The 26,332-nt window shown below is 52.2% G+C and overlaps 1 protein-coding gene across 1 annotated transcript in view; it reads left to right on the top strand.

The window, feature by feature from the left end:
• Positions 1-23,233, top strand: part of DDX31 (DEAD-box helicase 31) — a 68,321-nt gene extending 45,088 nt beyond the window's left edge. The window contains 4 exon segments of the mRNA XM_040632110.1: positions 1,522-1,633; positions 6,850-7,018; positions 22,502-22,607; positions 22,609-23,233. Of these exon segments, the coding sequence (XP_040488044.1) occupies positions 1,522-1,633; positions 6,850-7,018; positions 22,502-22,607; positions 22,609-22,704 (483 nt within the window). The 3' untranslated portion in view covers positions 22,705-23,233.
• The last annotated feature ends 3,099 nt before the right edge of the window (positions 23,234-26,332 follow it).

Genomic DNA, 26,332 nt, shown 5'->3' with positions numbered 1-26,332 from the left:
AAAAAAAAAAAAAAAAGTTTGCATTTCACATCAGTTAAAAGGGTAAAAAAAAACCAAAACCCTTGTTAATGACAATAGCAAATGTCCACTTTCATAACACAGCTCCTGAGTGACTTTTCTCTTGACATTTGAGTGGATAAAACCCTTAGGGGGACCATGTACTATGAAATCAGCTAGACTGTCATCAACCAAACAGGTAGCAGGAATGATATGACGGAGCTAAAAACATTTTCAGGTTGTTAAAGTCTCTATTAATACAGAGAGGGACGTCGACCCAAAGAATGAGGTCTTTTTCTTCTCTCCCCTTTGTTCTTCCTCTGGTAGCTTTAAAAGTGGAAGAGACTTGGGAGCCTAGGTTAGGCACAGGGCGCTAGACACAGGCGTGGGCACCCTGTCCTCTACGGGGTTTAATGGAACAGGGACTGGGGCTCACACAGTCTGTCTCCTGGTGACCCACGTACACGGTGGGTGTTGGTTACTGTAGAGACTAGCAGCATCTCTGAGAGAATCCATGTCTTTGGGGAGACATATTAGCCAGATTGAGTTTGGAGAATCTGGGTTCTTTAGATCTCAGTTTCACATTCAGTAAAAAGCATTCATGTTTGTTTTAAGACATAGGAAACAGGGGCACCTGCCTGGCTCGGTCGGTAGAGTATGTGGCCCTTGATCTCAGGGTCGTGAGTTCAAGCCCCACATCGGGCTTAGAGCTTACTTTAAAAAAAAAATAGGAAACAACACTCGGTTTTAGGGGGATGTAAAGAAAGGAAATCTTTTCTCTGGGATTTTTGAAGAATGAAAAGGATATGATTTTTTTTTAATTTTATTAACGTTTTCCATCTCTAGAACTTTAGTGCATACAGATGTCACTCCTGACACAGGGATGGTTTGCTGCAGAGATCGCGGGGTCATCTCTGAATGTGGTGTAAAGGAACACCCCACTCCTTCATAGGTCCCTGGCATCCAGCACAGTGGTCCCAGGCTGAAAGAATGGATCTGAAACACTACATGTCTGAGCCTCCCTAGGAATGAGGGAGCATGCTGTGAAATTCAAGGACAGGCCAAGTTTTAGGCAGGCGCCTGTGGGGCATTCTTAAAGATAAGGTCCCATTGTTCCTCTGAGGAGCGTGGGGGGGAGGGGAGATTTAAGGCCTCGGTAGGACACACAAGTCATGTGAAACCTGCCTGTGTTCAGTGATGTTTTTAAATGCCCAAATTGGACTCAGAAAATTCCAGAGTCTCCAGTGGGCATTCATTCTGAACAAGAGGCCAGGAGGACGAGTAAGTAGGTAAACAAGTAAATAAATAGACCCGATCTTCTCCCTCACAAAGCCATCGTCATCTTTGCTTGACTTTAACATCTTTATAGCTCCCGTTTTTCCTCTAGTAATATTGAAAGGATTACCCTTGTTGGCCCCTCGGTGGCTACCGGGTGATTTTACTGTTATTAAATCTATTATAAAGTGCTTCATTATTCCTGACTCTGACTCTGTCTCTTCTTTAATCCTTCCGCCACCCTCCCAGAAATCCCGTGCTGCTGGCCCCCAGGAAATCCGAGAGCGAGCCACAGTCTTGCAGACGGTATTTGAAGATTACGTGCACTCCAGTGAGAGGAGGGTCTCCTGGGCAAAGAAAGGTTGGTGGATTTCGTAGGTGCTTGTGGATGGATAGCCCCCAGAATGCTGTCCCCACCTCCACCTGCACGCCCCGGACGGGCTGAGAGGCCAACGGGGGGTCTCTGCTCTCCAGCAAAAGCCTTCAGTCTCCCTTGTTCTGCAGGGTCTGGAAGCAGGCACGGAAGGCTTTAAAGCGATATTAAATGCTAATTTTATCCTTCCCCATGTTTCGCACAAATGAGGCTTTATCTTGGCTTACATAGAACTAGAACTTTGACCCAGTGACTTGGATCTCAGGGATCCATTTTTGTCTTTCTTTGAAAACTGGATAGACAAGATGTGACACGTCAGCAGAGACCATTGTAGGCATGGAAATTAGAGATGAAGGTAAGGACCGGAAGCATCAGACCTAAGCAGTCTCAGTTTGGACATACAAAGGAAGATGAGAAAGAACAGTTCTAAGGGAGGACCCTAGACCTTGAACCCAATTCCTTGGAAATTTATAGGAGAGCTAGGTGTTCATTTAATATTCAGGCCCTCTTATCGGATAACTTGGCTCCTGGGATCACCAGGCATTAGTGGGGTCTCAGCAGTTCGCCGGAGCACTGAGCAGAGCATGCGGGAAAGGGCTTAGAACAGCTGGGTGTTTCTTGCGGCGGCGTGCTGTGCGTCATGGCTGCTGACTGTGTCGCCCGTGCCAGTGAGACGCAGTCCATGCTGGGGGGCCCTGGCTTCTTTCTGGTAGTTACCTGCTATTTTGAGAAGAATGCCAGGCTGGCTTACCAGTATGTGAAACACCACGGTATCATCTTTTCCTTTTATGAATTGAAAATTAAAAAAAAAAAAAAGTCATTCTTCTAACAAATAGTTCTTGAATTCGTCACTGTTCTAGGTGCTTGGGATACATCAGAAATCAAAACAGAAATCCTGACCTCTTTAACATTCTAGTGGGGGAGCAGGCAGCACAGTAAAAATAAATAAATAAATAAATCTTTTTAAAGATATTAAGAACTATGGAAAAAGCAGAGCAGGTAAGGGAGGTGAAGGGGTAACTGGGCAGAATGCATTTTACATAGAGGGTCAGTGTGAGCCCTGCTGGGAAGGCAGCACCGGCAAATTGCGGGTCACACACTGCTGCGACAGGAGGGTGTGCCAGGCCCAGAGGAGCTCTGGGGGGCAGGGTGGCCACAGGAGGGGAGGGCCCCGCACAGCCGAGGAGGCTTGCAAGCTGTCGGGGACTTTGGGGGACCCCAAGGGCAATGGGGAGCCATTGCAGGACTTGGAGCAGAGATTGGTGTGGCCCACAGAGGTTGGAAAAGATGGCCGGTGTGAGAGTAGACTGGGGGGGCAAGGGCGGGTACTGGGGGACTGGTTACAGGCAGTTATGGTCATCGGGAAATCAAGAACAAGAACGGGTTAGTCGGCAGATGTTTTTGAGTGCCTACTGTATACCCTGGCACACTATAAAAGCAGCCCTTGGTTGTTGCTGTCGCACTGGAACAAATCAGAACTACGCGAGATGAAAGATGAAGTCCCAGTGATGGCCCCATAACCACGGATGTATAATTAGCGTGTATCCTTCTGGACCGCTTTCTCGTAGTACCCTGTCCTCACATTTCCCTCAAGTGAATTCAGCAGTTCCTAAGGGTTTTCCTCAGAACCTACTTTTAGAGAAGTCCCGGCACACGCCTCTCCAGAGGAATAGATTATTTGTCACGGCGTAACTACAGACGTCGGGCATCTGTTGACGGGCCCGGTGAGCCTGCTGGGTGGTGCGTCACGAGGCGCGGGGCTGCAGGCTTTCTGGGTTAATAGCAAAGCGGCGATGAAGAGAAATCAGTCAAGGCCACGCCGTCATCTGCGTCGTCGGTTTTGAGGTCAGAGGTGTTTTGGATCTCCTGGCGAGACCACGACTGCCTCAGGGGGTCTGGTCGGCAGAGTGAGGCTGCAGGAAGGAGTCCTTAGAGAGGGGGCTTTGGTTTTCGGTCGTCGTCGTCACCGCTGATGTTGGTCATGCCAAGAAGCAGGCAGAGTCACTTGTCTTCTCTCTGAAGGATATCGGAGTGGGGCCACTCTGCAGTGTTGAGGCACCGGGAAGTGAACAGGCATTTTTCTCCTCTGCTAATTGATTTCCACATCAGATCGGTGGCAGTCTGGGAGGAGGCCGCTTGTGGTAGGTCTCAGCCGCTCCGCGCCTCCCTCTCCTGGTGCTCAGCGTGCCGAGCTGGGGGGGGGGAGCATACACATAAGCGGCCCTGCAGACGTGTTGAGTTCATGATACTGCACCCCACAAGTCGAAACTATCTTCTGTGCTTCCATCTGCATATGCAAATTCCCCACTGCTGACGTGCCTCCCTTTTATGCCGTTTCAGAGCCCACCTCATGAATAATTAACAAAGCAGCTGGTTTTTGCCTTTATGGCAGAAAACTAGTTAGAAACTGGGCCAAGTATGCATTTGTTTTCCTTTTGCCTTTCCTGACCCAGTTATTGTTAATAACCAGCGTTTAATTGTTGTCAGTTTCCAGAAGCAGTCACCCCTTCCCCTCCTCATTTCTTGCCTCCTTTAGCTAGATTCAAGGGGTTAAAAACTGTGGTAACAGAAGTTTGAACTCCAGACTCCTGAACAAAAGTTTCAGAGACTGGAGTCCTTCACCTGCAAACCACCGCTTTCCGGTGGTGAGGCCCCTCCAGTTTTCCAGGGCCGCATGCGGACGAATTGTGCATGGCCTGGAAGGGCCGCTTCTCAAAGTCGGGAACACCCAGACCACTGATGACAGATCAGCCCCTCCCTCAGTGTGAGTGCAGGTAGGCAGGTGCCCGCGCCTTTACTCTGCACAGGCGGTCGTCCTTCTGGGTGAGGGGCGGGTTTCTCTCCTGTCTACCTCTTTGATCTTAAGTATCATCCATAAGATACTACTATTCCTGATCAGATGGCCAAGAATAAATCTGATTTTAGGAACAAGGACGAAATAGACTTCCCTTTGTCGTCTCCCTTATGGCTGTGAGATAGGAGCCTGTGACTCGAGCACGTGCTCTAAGTGGCTACAGCTTCCTCCGCCATCCCGGATAAATGCCCTCTTTCTCTGCTCTCCACTCCTCTGGGCCCCACAGCCCTATTCCCGCCACACGTTCTCGACACTGCCCCTGGGAAGCATCTACAAACAGCTTCTGCTGAAGTTCCTGCTTCCCTGAACCATCCAAACACGGGAGGCCATTCAGGGATGTGAGGACAGCCAGGTGTCGCTGGCCCAGTGAGACAGGAGCCTTGAGGACAAGGAGGGTTAGTAAAAATACGCAGCGTGAAATGCTGCCTGAGCAGTTGTGTGGGGAGAGGACACGTCTGCCATTTCTTGGCAGCTCGTTACGCCTGTAGAGCTGTTAGCTGGGCACCTGCGTCTCCTGGGACAGAGCCTTTCCATCCTCAGCACTGAAGTTTGGTGCAGGAAGAGGGGGCTGACGTGCTCATGCGGGAGAGCGGTGTGCATGAGGAGGCCTGGGCCGGCCTTTGGGCGACTGAGACTGTGAAGGGGCAGAGTCTTGGCCTTGGCTTGGTGTGGCTGCAGGCGGCTTTGTTAGACCACGAGTCAGGGTGGAGGCTCAGGAAAGGGGCGGGGCGGGGCGTGGGGGAGAAGAGACCCGTACCCCCTGCGGCCGCGGCAGCCGGGCTTTCCCGAGGACTGGAGTATGTAGCTCCGTGTCTGGAACCTGGCGTCAGAACCTGCAGACAGTGTAGACCATGTGAAGTGTTAAAGATTTCCCCTGAAAAAGCGAGTCCCCAGTTATTAAAAAGGGGAGTAAGCATGGATTTACGAGAGGGGTGCAGAGGAGTTGCCTTGGTTATTATTTCTCGATTGGGAAAAGGAGTTCACTTTACTCAGTAAATAGAGCTTTCATGGATTCCCAGGATCCTTCCAGGAGCTGATCTGCTAAAATGACACTTTTTATTACTGTTCATAAACGCCAATCTCCAGGTGCTGCTGGGATATTACGTTTAAGCTGTGGGCAAACTTGCCAGTCCAGTGGCTCAACAAGCAAGGGCGAGAGAGGCTGGTGTTTAGCGCCTGCTTTTCCATGAGACGAGCAGCGCTGGGCTCTGGCTTGGCCAGTGGAAAGGAAAATGAGCGGTGATGGGGTTAGGGCCCCTTCAGAGCCATCCCCTCCTGCCCCGTTGCAGTGAGAAGAGGCAGACACTTGATTTTCATTGGAATTGCAATATATTCAAGGGGGACTGGGCGTAGGAACGTCTCTCTTTCCTCAAAGGAATATCGAGTCAAGGTGTAGCCAGAGCTCCACGCTCCCAGACCATGTCTGCCTTTTCTCTGGCCAGCGCTGGGCTCTAGAACAGGGATGCCTTCTTCTTCACTTTAAGACAGGACTGAAAGCTCCAGGATGCGGTGTCGGACGGCCATCCCTAGACTGTTGGCAGTTCTCAAGGGAGGAACTGTTTTGCGGGCTGTTTCAGAAATTTAGTAATTGCCTTCCTCCTTTTTAAAATTCTGTTTTTATTGCCTTTTTTATGCAGTTTTCAAATGTGTAAGAAGCACTGTATCAGTAAATCTTAGATGCTTTAGAATGATTTGGTTTTCAAATCCCAGGAGTCCACGAAGAAGTAGCAGCCTTCCCTGTGGATGGGGCGCTGGAGGCGGGGCTTGGGGCGAGCAGCCTTACCGCGGTAGTAGCACGGCTTGGCGATAAGCAGAATGACAAGCGCGGTAAAGCCTTTGGAACCTTTTGAATTTGATGACATGTGCTGCATGTATTAGCTATGCAAAAAATAAATGAAATTGAATTAAGAAAATGTTTTCCTAACGTAAAGGTCTCATGATCTCGAAGAAACATTGACCATGTTTCTTCACTCATTCCGCTTTTCATTCATTTATACAACAAACGCTTACCAGCTGCTTGCTGTGTCCCAGCTACTATGCGAGGCCCCAAGCCCGTCACGGAGGAGAAAACGGGGCCCCAGCCCTCCAGGGTGAGGACGCACTGCACAGTAAAATCTGAAAATAGATTGGGTTTAGTCAAAAGATGCTTGTGTTCTATAGGCTAATATTTTTGAGGAATTAAAAAAAAATACACAAGTATAGATTTAGGTGGTTCCTTTATATGGTGCTGTCCTGGGTGTGTGTCACGCGTTGCCCAGCAAGATAAAGTGGGCAGGATAGCCATTAGGCCAGGGCACGTGGCGTGCTCCGAGCCTCCGTCTTGACCTCTCTGACCCTCATTCCCTCCCAGCTCTGCAGGCCTTCATCCGAGCGTATGCAACTTACCCCCGGGATCTGAAGCACATCTTCCATGTCCGGTCGCTCCACCTCGGCCACGTGGCTAAGAGCTTCGGCCTGAGAGATGCCCCCCAAAATCTTAGTGTCACAGCTTTGAAGAGAAGGCAGGCAAACCTGAACAGGTAAGCTGAGCGGAGTTTGCGCTGTGACCAGTGGCTGTGCGTCAGGTGGGTGTGGGGAGCTGTGCACACCGCGGCAGCAGGGGGTGGTGTACTAGGCTGCGGCGTGCTCTGTGTGCACTCTTCTGTCTTTGGTTCTGGTGGGAAGTTATCACCAGTGTCTGCCCCTCTCTCAGCATAGTAAGTGCTTGGAGCAAGAGGAAAAATACCTCATCTGAATGTTTTTAAGGCACCTGCAGAAATGCAGTGGGGTCTCCTGTCGGGTCCAGAGGTCGTGGGGATATTATTGGGGCTGCAAGACAGACCTGTTGGGCTGTCCTCACTGCCCCCCAGCAGAGTGACTCTGGGACTTGCGGGAGTCAGAGCTTCAGATGTGCCGTGGTTCACCCTGGAAAACCTCCAGCGCTTGTACGAAAACTTCTGGTGTGTTCTGTGAAATTTGCCTGGCCCTGTCATGGTGAGATGCGAGGAGCGGCGCATGGGGTTCCGGCTCAGCCCCCTTCTCCTGCAGGCTGGCTCTGGGGCCAGCGCTGGACTCCCTGCACCGCGCCGCTCTCCTTGGTGCTGCGCACACGCAGGGGCATGCCCCCTCCCTCCCCTGCCTCAGAAAGCAGGTTCCGTCCCAACTGTGCAGAGGTCCTCTGGAGGAGCGTGAGGAGGGCTGCCCAGCAGCGTGAAGCCTGGGCTCTGAGTCCACCCCCACAGTTTTATGAGGTCCTGAAACTCCACAAAATACCTTTGCAAAAGTTCTTTCTCTCCTCAGAGACAGGGTGTACTTTAATACCAACCCCAGCCCCTTGCAGGAACCAGAGCACTTTGGATCCATGGGCCGCTTTTACGGGGAATTTGTGTAGCACGTGGATGGAAAGGATACATTGAACAACATTTGGGGGGCAGTGAACCCTTGAATGCTCTGGACAGTTATTTTGCATCGCACGTCATTCTTTTTGCTTATTAATTGCAAATGCCAAAATCCACTTGCCCTGACTCCCGAGAATCTGCGGGTGTGCCACACTTGTCCTGCACGTTCCCGCACAATGCCTGCTTGCACGTTCACCACCACCCCCCTTGTGGGGGCCTGGTTTCTCTGGAGCGCAGCGACGAAAGGGAGAGAGGGCCATCCAGTAGAGGGGAATGATCGCTGGCCCCGGAGGCAGAGGACTCGGACTTGGTTCCAGCTCCACTGCGGTGTGAGCTGCTGAGCTTTGGACCGCGTCTCTGCTTAATTTCCCAGAGCCTCGGCTTCCCCAACTATAGAAGGGAGGAGGAAACCGATGCTCTTAGCGATTTCCCAAGACTATTTTGAGAATCAGCCTGAGGGTGGGTCGTACAGATGAAGCACCTTAGAACAGAAACCTGGAGACTAGGTGGGTTAAGATTCTGGAACATCCAACGTGATCTGCTCAGGGACTTGGCATCTACAGGGCTGTTTGTAATGGGTAAAATTTGCCTAATTCTAATGCCGGGTTTGGAATTTTCCAGATAGTTGCTTTTTTTTCCCTCATATTAATACCGCTCATATAGGACCGTACTCCAGTCATTCTGTGAGGCAGGTCGTTCTCCTCATGGGGCTGTTCAGCCGTGCCCAGACAAGACTAAGACACATCCAGCTCTGGTGTCTTCCAGGCAGTATCGAGGTGCAGGGCTGCCCCTGCTACGTGTTCTGGGTGGGGCTGCAGCCAGAGGCTTCTCTGCCCATCTCCCAGAAGTAGAAGACGCCTCACATCTCCTGCCAGTCATGATGCCGGTGTGCTGGAGTTCGGCTGCTCTCCTGGGACTGGAGGTGGCTGGTATCTCTCCACGCTGACTTCGATTTTGAGTGTATGAGGCGTGTGGTCAGATCTGAGGGTGACCTCCTAGTGATCTGGAAGCCAGGCCATCCTGCCACCGTCTCTAAGGTGTTGGCACTTTGAGAAGACAGGAATGCACCTGCCAGTTGATTACTGGTAAGAAACACATATTTTGCTGACTCCCTTCCCCGCAAGTAAATACGGTCCCAGTGATTCCATTGTTCGCAGCCGGTCTACCTTTATGACTGGGAATTTCATTAGCAAGTGTTAATCCAGATAGCAGCTCTTCAGACCGGGGTGTCCGCAGCTCTTCCCCAGATCCTGGAAAGAGGAGCGGCAAGGCAGGGAGGCCATTGGGAGGGGGACTTGGAGCCAGCATTGTCCTTACCTTGAGAAGCCGCTAGGGAGAGAGCAAGCCGCCGCCTCCTGCTTCGGCCGACCCTGCTAGCAGATGGGCACCAGGACTACTATACCCCTGTGAGCAGGGGATTTAACAGGGCTTTATTTAGGGAAGAATGGGCTGATTAGCCGATAAAGAGCATGTAAGATGGTATGGGGCAGCCTTTGATGTCTGGCTGGCGCAGCAGGGAGCCGGGTGGTGAGTGACAGCAGTGTGTCACAGGATTACTCCGCCCGTGACAATACCGCTCTCTGTTCTGGCCATGTCACCACTCAGTTACAGCTACTTTTTGGGTTGTTATGCCCTTCTTTTGAAGGCATTTCTCTCCACACTCTCACATCCTCCCACCCCACCCCTGCCTCGCTCACGCAGACGGGCACTCAGGGATACAGTAGGCACCTTTTTTTATTTGGGGGAAATCTTGTCGCTCCTGCAAGAAGAATGACTTTGCAGCTAATCTGCACATGGACCGTATAATTGTGGTCAGGGTAAGCAGCAGAGAAAACTTGAGAGATTTTCCACACCTCAGTCAGGGCTCAAGCAAATGCCAGTTGCTGCTTTTTGAGCGCTGGAAAGAAAAGTCCATTAAAGCCCACAAAGTGCAGAGAGTTATGCTGTGGCCACAGTGATTGTTCTGAGCTCAGGCGTCTCTGAAATCCATCTGTCAAGAAAGAGAGTGGTCCCTTATGTTTCGTATGGGTGGGTCAAGTACTAGCACCAAATTCGCCAGATTATTCTGCATTCCACTTGATGGGGTTTACTGCCTAGGATAGGGTTACGTTCTGCGCAGACCTCTGATACCTGCAAACCAAATCATCTCACGCTGAGCAAAATCCTGTCTCACCTCGTCATGCACCGAACAAGGAGTTCGTCTGGGCGTTAGAAACGCGAAGCAAGGGCAGGTTAGCTCAGGAGACTATTTCCGCGCCACAGCAAAGGGAAGTTTTATCTCGTCTGTGTGCTTTTATTCCTTTACTTGACCACTGTTCAGAGGAAGAAATGATGTCCCCAAATGAGATCTTAATCACCAGGTCTGTGTCTACTTTTTAGTCCTTAGTTCTGAAAGGGAACACGAGATGTTTCTCCCCTGCGCACAAATACAGTGATAGTTACAAAACTCTTCTGACACCTACACACAGACCTGCCAAAGCAACCCCCCATCCCAAACCCCGACACAGACATGCACACAGGGAGTCGGTGCTGGTGGTAAAATATTGAGCGGCCCCTTGGCGACATCCGTCACAAACTCGGCATTTCCCCCTGTGAACTGCAGCTCCGATTGGAAGCTTCAGTTCAGCAGTTGCTGAAGTTCAGTTCCGCAGAAGCTTCAGTTCAGCAGTTGCTTCAGCAGTTGCTTCGGAGAAGCAAACGGAACAGATCTTTCAGAATTTCCATCTTCCCAGGAGACACTGAGCCCCGGTCCTGTCTGCTGCGGGAGGGTACAGTTGTGTTGTTTGCCAGGGTGTCTGTGTAGGCAGTCACACACGAGCCGGGAGCAGGCACGCCATGGAGGGCTCTGGATCCCTCACCTGTCTGACACCGTGGAGAATGGTTCAAGAATAGAACGCCTTGCGGTGTCAGCACTGCCGTGACAATACGGAAGAGGGAGTCTGCTGGTTTTAAGCACCCTCTCTCGGGTGAGTTCTATGCTGGAACCATGAAAGGGTCTTCTTCCCCAAACAATTTAGTCTGTAGCTACCGAAGACTTGTGTACCCCTGGCTTCTGCCACCTGTGTCTTTCTGATGTTTTTCTTAGTGCCTAGAAACATCTGGGACATCGTCTTTGTCAGTAATCCAGTAACTATGCTCTGCTGTTGTCGGCTCCCTCCTCTTAAAATTAGCAGAGGAACAACAGTCTGAATTGTTGACTCTTCTTCAAAGAAATGCAGTGTTTTATTCGTATACGTTTTCTCAAACCAGCCTTGTTACAGTGTCACCTGATCTTACCAAGCAGGGAAACAGTCTGAAATGAGGGAGCTCTTAACCCTGACTACTGGGTCTGCATGCGCGTGCGTGGCCAGTGCTCAGCAGGCTGTGGTCAGTAATACGGGTACGTGGGGGCTGGCTCCCCTGGGTCCTGGCCTCGGGACAGAACCAACAGCGCCCAAGCACCACAGAGCATTACCTTAACCTCTCTCACCCCCAGAGTTCCAGACACAGTGCGTTCTCTACAGGTGAACATCCTCTTGGAGAGGGTGCTTGCTAGACTTTTCCCATGTGAAGGATCACAAATGCTTTATTGCCGGAGTTTAAACTGGGGGTTTTGCATAGCTCCATCTGGGGCATTTTTCCGTTTTGAAGGCCTTTGCCCCGTCACTTGCTGTGATTCTCACCCTTGCCTGTTGAGTAGTTGTTAAATAAGTACCGAGGGTCCCTACTGACTAGTACTCTAATGCCCCCCCCGCCCCGTGTCTTAAAGGCCGAGCAAGGGAGAGTCACACAGTGATGAAGGCTCAGGACTGAGCTACTTACCTGTTTTTGCCCTGGGACAGCTGACTCAGCCTCCCTCTGCCTAGTCCCCTCGGCTCCCAAACAGGGGAGCTGGAGCTTCATGGTGCTGTCACGGGGACCAAGCCAGGTGAGGAGTGTAGGGCATTGACACGGTGTCGCATGTGAGCACACGGGAGCACTTGTTGCTGGGGGACGGCAGCGACAGTACTGGTGGTTCTTTGCACCCGCCTTCCCTGTCCCTGTGAGTGTCCCTGCGATGGGGAGCGGGAAATGTGGCTAACGGTCAGCTGTGCAGCACCCTTGAACTTGTCTTATCAGGAACAACCTTGAAAACGTGGAGCTGGTCCTTTCTGAGACGCACATTAAGAAGCTGCAGCTGTACCTCCCTGTAAGGCAATATTCTCGTCATTAGGAGCAGCTTGCCTGCCAATTTTTATGTGGCATTTACAACCTCTCTAATATCACTTAATTAGCTGAAGGCAAACCTGGAACCTTGCCCACTGTGAAAATTTTCTCGATTTCATTGAGCCAATTATTCTGTAAAAAAGACAGATTGGCCAAACATGAGATCAGAGGCTAGACAAAGCCACGCTTGAAAATGTGGGGATCTCTGTGAGAACCCCCCCACCCCCTGCATGTGGGCCGGATTTCTCCTTATCGGGTCCAGAGGAGCATTCAACATCATTGACTGCCCTGGCCACCTTGCACCTCCGCCGCTTCTCGAACCCTGCCATGGTCAGTGGCAGCTCTCAGCCCCTCACCTTCCTCTGGCATTCTGGAGTAGTCTGCGGCCACTCTGCTCCCCTCTGACCTGTGCTCCAGGCCGAAGAGCCTCCACAGCCCTCACCCATCACCCTTGTGGCCAGCCTTTTGCTGGGTCTCATTGCTCTAAAGACTCAGGCAAGTGACAACAGCAGACCCCTTCTTCCCAAGGACCTGCATTGTGTGGCCCCCATTTTCCCCATTCTCTCGGGGCCTTTGCCAAGCACCCTGAGGGCCTGGGCCTCTGGCCCGTTTCCCTGGCTTCACAGGTGGAGGAGGCCTGGGGATCAGCCCACAGAACATGGGGACAAGCTGGTTCAGGAAGGTCAGATCACTCAGCTTCGGCCTGAAGACCAGAGGGAAACAGCTAAGGACCGCTGGACAAAGCCTTGAGGACAGCTGGTGCACATCCTGAGGAGCAAAGGACTAAAGTACCTGCTCTCAGACTCTTCCTGGGGAGCTGTATACAATACAGATGCCCGGGCCCCCACCCAGGCGACCGTGGTTCAGGAAAGCCTGAAGTCATGAAGAGTGGGATGGAGGTGGTCGAACTTGACAGGTCTCTAGACCCAGGTCCTCGGACTAGGTGATGGGGTGTCCTTAACACAGAAGGACAGTGAGGTGCTGGCTAAGTGTGTGTGTGCTCTGAATTGGAGGCGGGATTAATCGATGATAATTTAACGCAGAACCTGGATGAACTGCACTGGTTGTAGGTGGGACTGACACCGACTGGCTCACTTTGAAGTCCACAGTGGATTATCGCTTTGGGACATTTGTACTGAGGAGAATACACTCCTGTATCTTGTCCAGACTGTGACAGGGACGGGAGAAGTACTGTGGAAAGGGGCCGGGTCGCTTCTGGTGGAACACACGACCCAGGCCACGGTTGTCGCTCAGGGACTGTGTGTTGGCGAGTCCCGTGTCGGTTTTGAGCTCACAGCGTTGCATTCTTAGGCGGCTCTGGGTGGGTGGCCTGGTGCGGGCACAGGCTCCAGCGGAGGGCTTGCCCCCTTCCCCTCAGCTCACCCGGTGCAAGCCCAGTCTTCATTCCCTTCCCTTCTCGCCGGTCAGGGGCTGTGGGCCCTGCCTCTCAGGGCCCTGGCTAATTACAGCCGCGCACATGCAGCTTTTTACATGTGGCCTTTTGCTCTACCACTGTTGTTCCCCTCTGACACCATGCAGTTACCAGCCCTGTGCCTCCTCATGGAACAAACACACCCTCATCCCCACCCGGCTAATGAGGCGATTAGAGGGATTTCACGGTGACCTTGCTCTTCCTCCACACCTGGGTCACCTGCAGACAGCGGGGACCACAGGGTGTGCTTTCAGTCAAGCAGTCAGGGCCGACAACAAAGGACAGGAACCCAGCCCGCCTCTCCTGGGAGGGTGCTGGGGCGGCCACGTTCACTGTTGGAGCCTTCCAGGCACCGGAGTTGGAAGACGGGGCTGGCCCGGCGCGACTTGGCAGACAGCAGTTGAGGCTGCATGCAACAGGAGACTGCCCAGCTCTTCGTTAGACTGGCCTTGCTCGGAGCTCTTCTGGCTCATACCACTAGAGAAATAGAAAAGGATGTGCTAGGCCCCAGCTTTCCCCTCGCTACACATGGTTCAGTTCGTTTTAGTCATCCTGAGCCCCTCCTGGGGTTGACTCACTCCTCTGATCTGTCCCCGTGGTCTTTGGGCTCCTTTTCTGAGTAGGCGGGTGTGTGTCCCCAGCTCCTCCGCACTCTCCTTACTTCGATGAGGCTAGAGCCTTTGCATCCTGTTAGGACTTGAACGAAATGACTCCAGGTCTTTTTCAGACATCCTCTTCATTCTGGCCCTGATGTTACAGCAACAGTCCGAAATGGAGAGTAGGGTCTTAACTGCTTAGTAATCCAGAACAGGGAGCACCGCCGTGGAGCAGCCGCGTAGGACTGTGGGACTCTTCAGGGCTTCTGCGTGCCCTCGGCTGTGCTGAGTCCACATGCAGATCCCACGGAGACTTCACCGGGGCCCTGTGACCAAGGCTGGTCCCCGGTGGCCCGGGAGGACGTGGGTGGGCCTGGTCTCACGGCCCCGAGTCTTTTTAAAAGAGATCCTGGAGCCCATCTCTGAGCACTTGGCTGCTGCCTTGTGTTCCCTTTGTGGAAGCTTCCAGCTTCTAGAGTTGATATTGGACAAAGTGACAGGTATTTGAAACTTGCTCTAGATGTTTTTCTATGTGAGCAGGTAGTTCACATAGCAGAAGAAACAGACTCGAAGCAGGAAGTCATTGGGTTTAAAACCAGCAGAGTAGCAACCGGTGGAGTGGGTGGTAGAAGCTTTGCGTTTATGGGGCAGTTACCTCAGAAGATCTCTGAGAAGAGGTGATGACAGGGAGGTTCTGGATCCCACTTCTTCTCTGGCTTCCTTCCGGGTCTGGAGGCAGAAGGGTGCAGTGCAGTGGGGAACCTGGAGCCGGCATCAGATGTTCCGAGCTTGATCCCAGCCCTGGCAACAGCGGATCTGGGCCGTGGGGGCCATGGGGGCCGTGGGGCTGTGTGGAGTGGCAGAAGGTACCGAACGTGGAGCGCCTGGCCTAGAGCCCATGCCGCTTTCTCCCACCGTCCCACTTCCTCTCTCTGAGTCTGTAAGTGAGGGATGAACACTTCGCGGAACCTTCCTGAGTGCTCCCGCCAAAGCCTGCCCTTGACCCTCTTGTTGCGTGTCTCCTCCATCCGGAAGGCCTCTGCTCCAGGCCTCGCAGCCGCGTGGGCCCGCCACCTCCCCGGTGGACCCTGCTCTCGCTATAAGAGATCCTGGAAATGAGTCCCGACGGACCACTTTCATTTTTCCCCCCTTTGGTCTTTCCACTCTCTGGTCTCTGTGAGATTCAAATGCTGAATGTGCATGATTTGCAAACACAAAAATACAAGGTGTTGTTATCGTTGATCAAAGCCATCGCTGGTCCACATGACGTGTGTCAGATATCTGATGATGGCTCCTTCTCTCCCGCCTTTCCTCTTTCCCATACTGTTAATAACAATAACAGTCAACATTTAATGAGGGCCTTCGCAACAGGCACTGTGAGAGGCGCTTTGATTCATTAGTTCACTTAATCCTTTTGTGAGTGAGCAGACTGGCAAAAGGAGAAACCGGGCCTTGGTCGGACTTAGAGAGTCGCACAGCCCGTGCGTGACGGCGCCAGGATCCTTCCCCTCCGAGGGGCCAGCTCTGCCCCGTGGCGCCACCCCTGGGCCCTGCAGCCCCAGCGCCTCCAGCTGCCCGTCGGTCACACCGTTCCTCTGGGCAGCTCTTCTCTCAGCCCAGGTTCTTTTCTAAATCGGGCTCGTCAGACTCACCAAACACGCAGCAGAGACCGGCCAGCACAACGAGGACGGCGATCATACCTCTTGGTCCGTTAATGGTAAGAGCCAGGAGCGCGGCTGCCGCTCATTGCAGGGCTCAGCACCGGCCAGGCTCTCAGTGCAGGGGGTGGGGGGCGGCTGTGTCCTGCCCCTCACAGGGCAGGGTGGGGCTCACACGCACCCAGACCTCCAGGCTCATTCTTGCCATGTCGGTCATGCTGTGGCTTCGATCGAAACTGGCCAGCTGGGTCGCTGCTTGCTTGCACTTGGATAGTTCAAACCAGCCAGCTGCTTTGCTTCAAGAGCAAGACGTGGCCTGTGCCCCCGTTCTGTCTCACCTTTTAGCTGAGGCCCGTCCCTTTGGCCTGCTAGGGTGTAGCAGGTGCTCTGTCATTCTGTGTGTTAGCTGTCCCTGCAGGCTGCTTTTCATGTGCAGATGTGATAAATATGCCTCGTGATCTCATCCGAGGCACCATAATAACGCCAGACAGGACGGCCCAGAGGGCTGAGCTCTGGGGTTCGGTGCTGAAATTCTGCACCGAGCTTATCAATCTCAGGCAGCATTTTCAGGATCTAGTCCTACTGGTTACAAATACCCATAATTGTGTCCATGTCTGCTTGGTACTTCTCCATCTTGATATTTTCACAGAGAACTAAAATGTGTAAAGCACTCTAACATGCTCGTAGGCCTAGATGTGGAGGCACTTTCTGACATGGGGGAGACTAAGCTTGGAGAAAGCTCTTGACTCCACGGGGACATCAGCTGGGTGAGGGGCAGAGCTGGGATTCCAGCCGGGGTCCTCAGGACTCCGTCTTCTACCCTTTCCTTCCCCAGCGCTGCCACCCTGCCCAGTGACGTCTGTGCCTAAGTCCCAATCTCTAAACATCATCTCTGTCCTCTCTTTCATCATGCCTGCTCTGCCAGGTGGCAGATTGATCACGACGTCAATGTATCGATCGCCTGTGACCAGTGTGGCCTGGCGGCACGCCCGCCCTCACCCCAAAGCTCAGAGCTCCTGTCTGCTCTACACTGGGTCTTGTTCTTGGATGTAAGGCAGAAACCGCCTTTTTATCAATCCCTGTGTCCACAGAGCCACTCTCGGGGATTTTTCTGCAATGTCCACTGCCGCAGCAGGGCTCACCTGGAATGGGGTGTCTGTTGGGGCCCTGGTGGTTTCACAGAAGCTAGTGTTGGTTTGATCCGAAGAAATCACAAAGAAAGCATCCCTTATAGGGCCCACCTGCCAGCTTACATCTCTGCCGAAACAGAATGCAGAGGTTAAAGGAGTCTTGATACAGTTGCTTTTCCTTCAGTGACCGTGGAAGGTTTGGGTTTGAGAGTGTGTAGGCTAAACTACCATCCCGTGCTGGCTGATTCCTTACCTGAACCACTTTATTGCACCAGAGGGACTGCTTGTCAAATTCTCCCTGGAGTTGTTTGTTCCTCTTACTGTCATCTGAGAGCCACCAGAACCCCGCTCAGACATTGCTGCCTTTTCTTCATCCGTAAGAGCAAGGCGGAAAGTAGAAACTTTGGAGTCTGCCTCAGGCCACCTGAAAGCATCCCTGTTTCCTACCAGGATCACTTAGCACCCAGGCTTTTCTTCCAGCTGGGGGGCTTGCTTCCCCGCTGCCTCCTTGGTGGGGGATCTCACCGTGGCTCTGGGTCATTGGCTTACATGCAGAAGGTTTCAGATCACAGAAGTAAGCACACTTGACTACTCTTCCATCTGTCTTTCTTTCTTTCTTTCTTTTTTTTTTAAGATTTTATTTATTTGACAGAGAGCGAGATAGCCAGCGAGAGAGGGAACATAGGGGGAGTGGGAGAGGAAGAAGCAGGCTCCCAGCAGAGGGGCCTGATGTGGGGCTCAATCCCAAGACTCTGGGATCACGCCCTGAACCGAAGGCAGATGCTTAACGACTGAGCCACCCAGGCGCCCCTGTGTTTCTGTTTTAAGAGAAAAATCTCTCACAAAATCAAGCAAACTAACAGCCAAAGGGAAAGAGGTTTTGATAAGTAAAGATTAAAATAACTTTGATATTTCAGCATAGAGCAAAAATCTACCATTTGATTTTTTTTCCCCTAAAATAAGCACACTTTTTTCTGATTATAAAGGTAATACATGTTCGTTGTAAAAATCCAGGCAATAGGGAAAAGCTTTAAAATCACCCATTAGCCCACAATCCGAGTTAACCCTGAATCACATCTTTTATGCCCTCAGACTTCCTCTCTGGGTGTACATATTCAGGTCTCTTTACACGTATAATGAAACCGAACAAATTGTGAGTTTTTAAACTGCTGTTTTTCACCTAAGTTATCCAGCCATTACACTGAAGATGCACGTATCCGCGGCTCCAAGAGTGTCTGAGATGTTGAGATAACACGAATGTTGTCTTGGTATTGAAAGTATTTCGGGATGCCTGGGTGGCTCAGTCCGTTAAGCTTCTGACTCTTGGTTTCAGCTCAAGTCATGATCTCAGGGCCGTGGGATCGAGCCCCTCACTGGGCCTCGTGCTCAGCATGAAGCCTGCTTTAGATTCTCTCTCTCCCTCTGCCCCTCCCCTTATAAAAAAATTTCACCTAAGAGACTTCTTGTTTTGATAACAACTTAACAGCACAGTAATTAAGTGTGCAAGGCACAGGGTCAGATTTTCGGGGCTGAACCCCCAGCTCCTCTGTCACCGGTTTGTGACCCTGGGGGTGCTAACAGTACCTGTGTCATGGGGTTGGTGGTGAAATAAATGAGTGAAATGCCGGTCGAGTGCCAAAAACCGTACCTGGCGTACCCTAAGTGCCACGTGAGTGGGGGTAGTAGAATTATTATTAAAGTCACACGGCCAGTTCAAAGGCTTGGATTTGACGTGTTTTACCTTTAAATCCCTTCACCACCTGTGTAAGTGACATGTTGTTGTAATATATTTGGTAGACCTCGTTCATGTTGGCCACCATCATCGTCACCATCTCTTCAAACGTCACCTGCAGGAAGTGTTCTGAACGTCAGGAGGGGGGTGACGGGTGCATTCCGAGTCCCTGGGGGGCAGGTTTATTGTCCAGTGACTGTCTTGGATAACTGGATAGCTGTTGGGGAGGAATCGTTAAACCGGAAGAAAATCCGGATGGAATTAAGGCAGTAGCAGACTAAAAATATGCTTGAGCGTTTTTCAGTGCAAAGATGCGGAGGACTTTTCGTAAGCCTGATCCTGAAGCGGGAAAAGAAAACATTGCTTGGCTTGACAGTACGTAAATCGAAGAAGATAGAGTGAAACACTGTCCCGGGGAAGGACACCACTAACACAGGCCGGAGCTGGAGCGGCTTCCCACCTGGGCTGGCCCTCTGTGAGTCTGTGGATAAAGCTGTGAGGAGGTCCTGAGGCCCCTCTTCTGCAGCGGTCACCCTAATGGGCATATTGATTTCCTAATTAGGCTGTGATTTCACCTTATTGGCAGTGAAAGTGGCATCTGCCCGTCCTGCCGGGTAATCCAGCCTGGTGACCGAGGGGGCTCGTTCATCCTTCACTACAAGGGAGCTCCCTGTGGTTAGATAAACTGATCTGTTGCTTGGTAACTGCAGGATTATGCGGGTGGACCGGGAAGTCCATTCGAGAGGGGTTTGAGTGTTTGGAGGGCAAGGAGGGCAAGAAAGTTGGCGAGGCCCTGGGAGAACTGCAACTTGGCAGGAGAAGGAAGCGAGAGCCCACGTGGGCCCGGCGCAGGCCTGGGTTGAGAACATTCCACCTTCCCATCTGTACTTTGCCTTCTCAGCCCTGGGCCTCAGAACAAAGGCACAGCAGACAGCAAGCTGGCCAAGGGGGAGGATGGGTCCTGCTGCTCCGACAGCAGGGGAGGCTCCCGCGGGGTGACCCCGAGGTCCATGTCCTGAGGAAGGGGTCTGGGTCTGAAAGATCAAACCCTGCTTGCTCTCAGGACCACCAAGAGCCTCGGAGTTTGGGTTTGGGTCCCAGGTGGAAAGTACATTGACTAGAATGAGATCATAAAATAGCTAGGATGTTTTGCGATCACAAGCTCCAGGCTTAAGCGGGACCACCGCCAAGACGCGCTTTCAGCAGTGTCCTCGGCCACAGTGTGGACTCGAAGCTCCTTCAGAAACATGCCCACTCGGTGGCACACCGTACCCAGCAGACGGGGCCCTCTGCTGCCCCGAGCACCCAGCTGTCCGTGTCTTCGAAGGGACAGAGTGTGCATGTGCATCTGGCTGCCTGTGTGGCGCCTCTGGTGGCGGGGGGCATGGTGCCGGGAGCCCTCGGCCGGAGTGTGCCACTTCCGCAGGTGGCGCTGGCCCTGTTGGCAGTTAGGGCATCCGTCGCCCGATCGGGTGCTGGTTATTTAGTTTGCCTTAGCAGTGGCAGGAGCAGTCTCTGATGCAGGAGAGCCTATGCTGGGGAGGATATTTTGACTGAAATTTTACATATTTTGAAACTCAGGTGGTTATGTTTAAAATTATACACTTGTGAGTACCTGGCTTCAAAAGGGGAAGAGGCAGCATTTCTTCCTGTCAGAACCTTTTCACTCCGTCTGTCATGTAACCCAACTAAAAATAAACTACGAGCCCAAGAACTGGCAGCCTTCAGTTTGGAACAAGTTGAGTGCTCTCACGAGCAGGCCTGGCTCCCGCCGCTTCCCACCCCTCTCGAGCCCCCCCTCCCCAGGTGCGGCCTTCCGCCAGGGACAGCAGGCCACACTGTGTCCCATCCCACCCCCCACCCCCCACCCCGCAGGGTCCATGGAGTCAGAATGAGTGCGCTGTGGGAGAGGAGGTGAACCAGAAGTGCCCTGGCTTGCCTCCTAGTGGCCTTGGGGGAACTTGCTCTGCCCCTCTGGACCGCAGTTTCCTCATTTCTAACCAAGCAGCCTTGGCAGGTGGCAGCCTGTGTGTCTGTCTGTCTTAACCCTACGACACTGTGAGCTTGTTCTGCAGTTCTAAGTGTCCTCCCCATTGTTCAGATGAGGAAGCTGGAGCCCAGAGAGCCTTGTTCCACGTCATTCAGCTCATGAGCAAGGTTCCAGGCCAGGCATCTCCATCAGCCTCACTCTCCTCTTCCTCCCCACCTGCTCCTTCCTCCTCGGCCATCCAGATTCAGCCCTCATTGTTCCCCTACAGCATCCCTGTGTGACCACAGGACTCCCCCAGGTCAAATCGTGGTATTGGTCACCCTTGATCCTGCTGGGCCTTCCTGAATGTCCGTCCCGGGACCAGCAGCCTGGTGGGAAGCACGTCGGCTTGAGTCCCTCTGATGTGTGTTTGCTTCTCTGCTTCTGCACCTGTGAGCTAGATGGTCCTGGGCAAGGTACGTGTGCCCCTCCAGAGCAGGTTCCCGGTCTGTGAAAGGAGGGTGCAACCACCCCTCCCTCGTCCCGCCGACATGATGTGAGATCAGGACCTGGGAAGCACTGCCCTCTGTACCCCGCATCTCACTGAGTGCTGTCACGGACGCAGCCATGCACCTGGTGATAAACTCTAACCCTTAAACACTGGCTCCTCATTATCCTTGCGTCTTCGTTTTTCCCAACAAAGGGTGAGTATGTTTCCCCCCGTGTGTCATGGTAGAAAACCGGGCTCTGCCTGTACTGCGGACTTAGCCGCCCCGGCCCTGCACCAACAGGCGTGGTTGCCTTAACCTAGATGGGACGCTGTCACACGATTCTACAGCCTTTCATCATCTGTTTATTAGCACAACCTTAGTCCTGTCGCTAATTCTTGAGTTTTAAAGGAGTTCCGTTATGTTTATTTTGACCACAGCTTTAGTCCAGTTGAGCTCTGATTATTACAAAGAAAATGTTGTAACTATAAGTCACAGAGGGTGACATGTGCCTTCTGTAAAAACCCCAAGACACCATATTACCCTAAGACCCTGCCATCGGGGGGTTGAGGGAATGGCCTGCGTGACACTATGGGTCTCTGTTATTGTTTGGTTAAAATTGTGTCTCGGGAAACATTTACTCTTCCATTTTCATAATCATTCTTCCTGTGCACAATTGAACTTCTACAAATTTCTCCCTCTGATCTGATCAAATGGTAAGGCTGCTGTCTCTTGAAAACGGTTAGTAGTATTCAATGTCTGAGATGGATTTTCAGCCTTTGGCACTTACTTTCCGAGTGGGGTAGGCGGGGAGACCCCCCCGAGCCACACGCACGTCTGTGATCCGTGGAGAGCCGCTGGGCCGACACGTACCGCGCTGGCCCACCACACCCTGGGTTTGGGGTTCTTGGGTCAGAAATACTTACTAGAGTCTCCTCAGTCAGTGAAGAGGTGAATGTGACTGACCCCAGCTGTCTCTGTTTGGCCCCGTCGCGGTGGAGGCCGATCGCTTGGAACTACATGGGCCTCACTTGCGGGGAGCCACCGGCGAGCTCCCACCGCTAAGTGTGGTTGAGTTTTAAGGCGGGTTTATTCCCCCCCCCCCGCCCGCCGTCCTTTGGCAAACTGCTGTATCATACATTTCATTTGCCATCAGAGTGTGAGTGTGTATCGTTATTTTTTTCCATGAAAACAACATAGAACAAAGCCTCACTTTTAAAAATGCCATGATATTTTGCCACCGTTATGAAAATCTGTCAGCACCGTATCTAATCTTCTGGTGCATCCAACAAGCACTATTGAAGGGACTGTACTTCTGTTAATACAAAAATGTCAGTTCCACAGTCTCGGAACCAGCTGCTCTCAGCCCCTTTCCAAATGGGAAAGAAAAAAAATAATAAAGTTTCTTTTCCCCTCTGCTGTTACTGTTCTTCAGGGCTGACCTTCATAAGAAGACCCGGAGTAAACACCGCCTTGCTGAAATCTTGCGTTCGGAATACTCAAGTGGGATGGAGGCCGGCGTCGCCAAGGTCAAAAAGCAAAAACAAACACGCAGAGCCCGGCAGCCAGCCATGCAGTGCTGTCTGTAACCGGAGCCCAGCCTCGGCCGTGGGAAAAACTAAGAAACGCTCCCTGTGAAGCAGAAAAACCCAAAAAGACTTACTGGGGGACTACAGGACTTGCCAAAAAAGTTTTCGTTTTGGGGGGCTTGGGGGTGGATCCTGGAGGCCTCAGAGGCCTGGGCTGATGTCCTGTCCTTGTCAGGACCTTGTGGGAAGTAATGGTGCCACTTTTCCCTGAAGACGACGTCCCTGACCCGGGGAAGCCACAGCCCTCATCCGGGCGGGGGCAGGGGTTGGCGTTGTGTAGCCAAGCCGGTTAATTCTTACCTTCTGTGAGGTAGCTTATACTTTGTATTTCTTCCACCAGAACCGTCTTGGCCTGCAGTTTGCAGGTGCCCCGCGAGCTCGGGTGCGGGCCTGGTGGTGCCGGCATCAGCAAGGGGGCCTCTTCCGGCCTCGGGACAGGGTTCTGAAGGAGTCTCAAAGTTTTCAGGAGCTGCCCTATGTCAGCTCGTGGATTAGCATGCATTTTGTAAAATAGGATTTTAAAAACTGGAATGCAGTTTGCAAAAGTGAGGAAAAAAAACATCGGATCATTTTCTTGATGTACCAGTGCTTCGTGTAAAAGGACTCGACAGGTTTGGGGGTGGGTCACAGGCTCCTGGTCCCGTCGGCGGGCTGCTGCTCCAAACCCCACATCGTAGTCATGCGCATGGCTGCCCCTTTCGTGTCCAAGGAAAACTTCTTTCACTGCTGATGGATGTACTGGTGCCTTTTCTGTTTATTTTTTTTTACTGTTGCCTTTGAAGTCAAAGGGCACCAGTCTGCTGAGTCAACGTTTTTGCCCATCGAATCCCACCTTGTCCTCAAGTCTGGGGTCTGGGGTTCTTTGTAGTGTGGCCCAGGCCTCAGCCACCCCTCCCCTACTGTGTTTCCCTGGGAGGTTTGAAAGCGCACCCCCCCCTGGGATGCGGGAGACTCCAGAGGGGAGTCTGCCCGTAGGTGCTCTGTTCGCTCCACTTTCCTGTTCTCTTTGCCGCCTTCCTCCTCCTCCAGTTCCTGCAGCAGGAGCTGAGGCCCCACTTCAGTACCCCCTCCAGATCCACAGGCACTGAGTGGCCGGGAGCGGACCCTGAGAGTTGCGAGGTGGGCCGTCGGCAGGGTTCACGGAGTGGTCGGCGTGCTCACCTCTCCCTCTCTGGTAGCCAGGGTAGGGGCGGTCAGCTGACACCCACACCCGAGGCCTCGGAGAGAGGGCCAGCGGGAGCCCAGTGAGCACGAATCCTCCTCAGAGGGAAACTGTGGCCTCCCCAGAACGGCTGTCACACGGCAGTTCACAGGGACGGCTGGTGAAATTTGCAACAACAGCAGTAACGATAATAATGAAGCCGTGCAGCACATGTCAAGCCGACTTGGGGAAATCCGCCACCTTTCTTTCACTTCAGCGTAATGGTTCACAGGATTTGGATGAGAAAAGGAGGCATCAAACTTTAGAGACAAAACCGAGCTGTGTGAGAAACAGGATTAATGCCAGTGATTGGGGAGGATCAAAGAGAAGCCCTGCTCCCCCCGCACCCCCATGTACGCATTCCAAGAGAGGTCCGATCCGGGTTCCGCATTCCTGGGGGAGCCGTGCTGAGTGTGTAAAGGACGATAATTCTGAGGTGGAACTCGTGCTTACTCTGCTAACACTGAGGTGAGGGGCCCCTGCCATAGATGCTGTGTGGGCTGTTTCTAAGCACAATCAATATATTACCCCCAGTTAATAAAGAAACATGGATTTAACAGATTTAAGGTTAATATTATCTAAATTTAAATAACCTTAAAATAAATCTCTTTCTCCTATTATGGCTCCTGACAGATTATACATTTCAGGCATCAATTAGGCAAAGCTTTAGCCTAATTCCACTGTACATATTCTAATTTCGTGTGTACTTTTAATCGTGCCTCTTTTTCTGATTTCCCAAACTTACCTATTTCTGGGTCGCAAGCCTGATCCCGTATTTAAAGTCACAGAGAATTTGGACATCTCATGGAGTGTTGCAGCCTAAACCTTTTCCCCCCTCGTGGGCTTGTCGAGTGCTTGTTTTTCATCCAAAACATCTTCGTGTTTGCAGCTCTTAGTGGCTGTAGTTCTTCAGAGGGGCCGTTCCCACGCACCGAAGGGCAGAGAGCCCTTGGCGAGGGCTTAAGCCAGCGCTGGTGCACCCGGCATCTTCCACTCTAGGAGCAGCAGAGAGCCAACCGGGTCTCAGCAAAGGACATTTTGACAGAGCCCAGTGGATTCCTTAGACTTTTATTTTTTTCCCTTTCCTGTAGTGAAGGGAGGTGAGATTCAGGAAGAGGAGAGTAAATGAGAGCCCCAAACTGCTAGTGACCTTGCTGGTTAGCGCCGCGGCCACTCGAACCCAAGCCTCGCTTCCGTGACACAGAAATTTAAAGCTTTTTCTACCGGAGAAGTGGCCCTGCTTGGAAAGGGCACTTCACGTGTCTTGTTAAATGGCCTGCGTGACTGTCTCACCTTCTCTCTTAATGTGCTCCCACCATGAGAGGAGCTCTGAGCAAGGCCTACCTGTGTGGGGGCGGTGGGTCACCCTTAGAGTCAGCTTGGCGCCTCAAAAATGTCCAGAGCCCTTGTAACGAGGCTCACGGGAATCTCAACTTCTTTAAACTTCGCTGCCCCGACCCCGCGGAGCCTGGGTTTGTAAGGGACTGGGGTGGGCCGGTGGAGGAGCAGAGAGGATGCCTCCCGGGAGCCTCTGCCATTGTTCTGCCCTCCGGGGGGCTTTCATTCCCTATTTCTTTGTATTGTAAAAAGAGTTCACACCCAGCCCCAGGGTTGGGAACAGAGGAGCCAATTTAGCCTCTAAATGGGTGAGAGCAGAAGCCCACCTCACCGCAAAGGCTATGAAGTTATTATTACAGATGGGAAGTGCAGGACAATTTAAGATATCGTAATTATAAACTTGTAGGGAAGCCTTGTTCTTCATTAATGTAAGATATGAACTCGCCTCTGAGGTACAAGGACAATTACACAGTGAGAATGTGTCTGCGGTTTACGCTGCCGCTGTGTAAATGTGAGAGCGGTTGCTCCGCTCTACCTCCTTCCCTTTCACAAAATGAAAAGCACACCAGTGCAAGTTGTCCTTTGATAGATTTTTAATATGATTTTAAAGAGTTTTGTTTGGTCTCATTCTTATTCAATGAGATTAATTTAAAGCACTTATCCCCTGGGCTTAAGTCAATCCATGTAGGATTTCGGCTGGGTTTGTTGCGTGGGGGGGTTTTGTTTGCAGGAGGCTATGAGAGACTCCTTTCCCACTTCATTAACCCTGAGTTGGGGACAGTCTCCCCTCACCCCCCACCACAGCCAGAGCTGGGGATTTACCAACCCCCATTCACATGCAAAAGAACTCGAAAGCCGAGAGGCTCCTTGACTTAATTAGCTGCTGTGCATTTTGCAAAATTAGAATAATACCCTCACCATCCCAAGAAAGAAAAGCGGGGGGGGGGGGAGGGGGGGTACTTTAAAATTGCCCTCCACCCCTCCCCCAGGAGGCAGCCCTCTCCCACAACAATCCTGCCCCAAAACTGGAGGGGGCTCGACTTGCGGGGCCCCAAAACTTCCCAGCCCTGGGCCTGTCTACTGCCCTGAGAGTCTGAGCTGCAGGTGGTGTGTGGAGGGGAACACCTGCGCCCACCTC

This window comes from Ursus maritimus, unplaced genomic scaffold (assembly GCF_017311325.1).
Source record: "Ursus maritimus isolate PB19 unplaced genomic scaffold, ASM1731132v1 scaffold_17, whole genome shotgun sequence".
In the NCBI taxonomy this organism is placed as follows: Eukaryota; Metazoa; Chordata; class Mammalia; order Carnivora; family Ursidae; genus Ursus; species Ursus maritimus.
Note: the sequence above shows the minus strand (reverse complement) of the source record. Positions and strands in the feature narration are given on the sequence as shown.